Genomic DNA, 1,027 nt, shown 5'->3' on the forward strand with positions numbered 1-1,027 from the left:
AGCGGGGGCCTGTCGTTGTTCCCTTTGAGTTGCTGCTACAGGAGCAGCTGCAGCAGCAGCAGCTGCAGCAGCAGAAACTGCAGCAGCAGCAGCAGCAGCAGCAGCTACCTTTGCGGCTGTCGCACTACACACATGAGCTGCAGCAAACGCATGCACAAGAGCAGCAGCAGCAGCAGCAGCAGCAGCAGCAATTCCCTTCCTGGCGAATCAGACGGAGCAGCAGCAGCAGCAGCAGCAGCAACAGCAGCAGAAGCAGCAGCAACAGCTGCTGCAGCAGCAGAGACTGGACCAGTGACCGTAGTAACGCGAGCTGCAGCGACAGCAGCAGCGACAGCAGCAGCAGCAACAGCAGCAGCAGCAGCAGCAGCAGCAGCAGCAGCAACACTCTGTTCAGTAGGCGGGGAAGCCGCTGCAGCAACAGCTGCAGCAGAGGCAGCAGCAATAGCGATAGAAGCAGCAGCAGCAGCAGCAGCAGCAGGAAAAGAAGCAGCAGCAACAGCAGCAGCAGCAGCAGAGACGAGGAGAGCGCTGGTGATGACGGAATCAGCAACAGAAGCAGCTGCAGCAGCAGCAGAAGCAGCAGCAGCAGCAGCAGCAACAGCACAAAGTTAAGGCTTAGGCGAGCCACGTACGTCCACAGACGCAGCAGCAGCAGCAGCAGCAGCAGCTGCAGCAGCAGCAACGAGGACAGCAGCAGCAACAGCAACAGGCGTAGATATGAATACAACGGCCGCCGTCACAGCAGCAGAAGCAGCAGCAGCAGCAGCAGCAGAAGCAACAGCAGCAACAGCAGCAGAGCTGGGGAGTCTGAAGACGACACCGAATGCCTACATTTGGCTGCTGCTGCTGCTGCTGCTAACCGCGAGGCAAGGGATGCTGCTGCAGCACGAGGGCGGCAGCAACTGCAGCAACAGCAGCAGCAGCGACTGCAGCAAGAACAACAGCAGCAGCAAGAAAAGCAGCAGCAGCAGCAGCAGCAACAGCAACAGCAGCAGCAGCAGCAGCAACGCAAACGGCAGCACAGGAA

General features: G+C 59.5%; 2 protein-coding genes across 2 annotated transcripts in view; both read left to right on the forward strand.

Moving 5' to 3' along the window:
* Positions 1-132: 132 nt before the first annotated feature.
* On the forward strand, positions 133-612 carry EMH_0087270 (uncharacterized protein; the record flags this gene model as incomplete). Its single annotated transcript, XM_013501128.1, has 1 exon — positions 133-612. One exon carries the CDS (start codon positions 133-135, stop codon positions 610-612), a length of 480 nt encoding a protein of 159 aa, XP_013356582.1.
* A 105-nt stretch (positions 613-717) lies between these two features.
* EMH_0087280 (uncharacterized protein) overlaps positions 718-1,027 on the forward strand; it is a gene marked incomplete at both ends in the record, with an annotated part of 1,744 nt that continues 1,434 nt past the window's right edge. The window contains one exon of the mRNA XM_013501129.1: positions 718-1,025. Coding sequence (XP_013356583.1) covers positions 718-1,025 — 308 coding nt within the window. The remainder of the gene's footprint in view (positions 1,026-1,027) is intronic.

The sequence above is a fragment of the Eimeria mitis genome, genomic scaffold (genome assembly GCF_000499745.2).
Source record: "Eimeria mitis Houghton genomic scaffold, Emh_scaff6383, whole genome shotgun sequence".
Lineage (NCBI taxonomy): Eukaryota > Apicomplexa > Conoidasida > Eucoccidiorida > Eimeriidae > Eimeria > Eimeria mitis.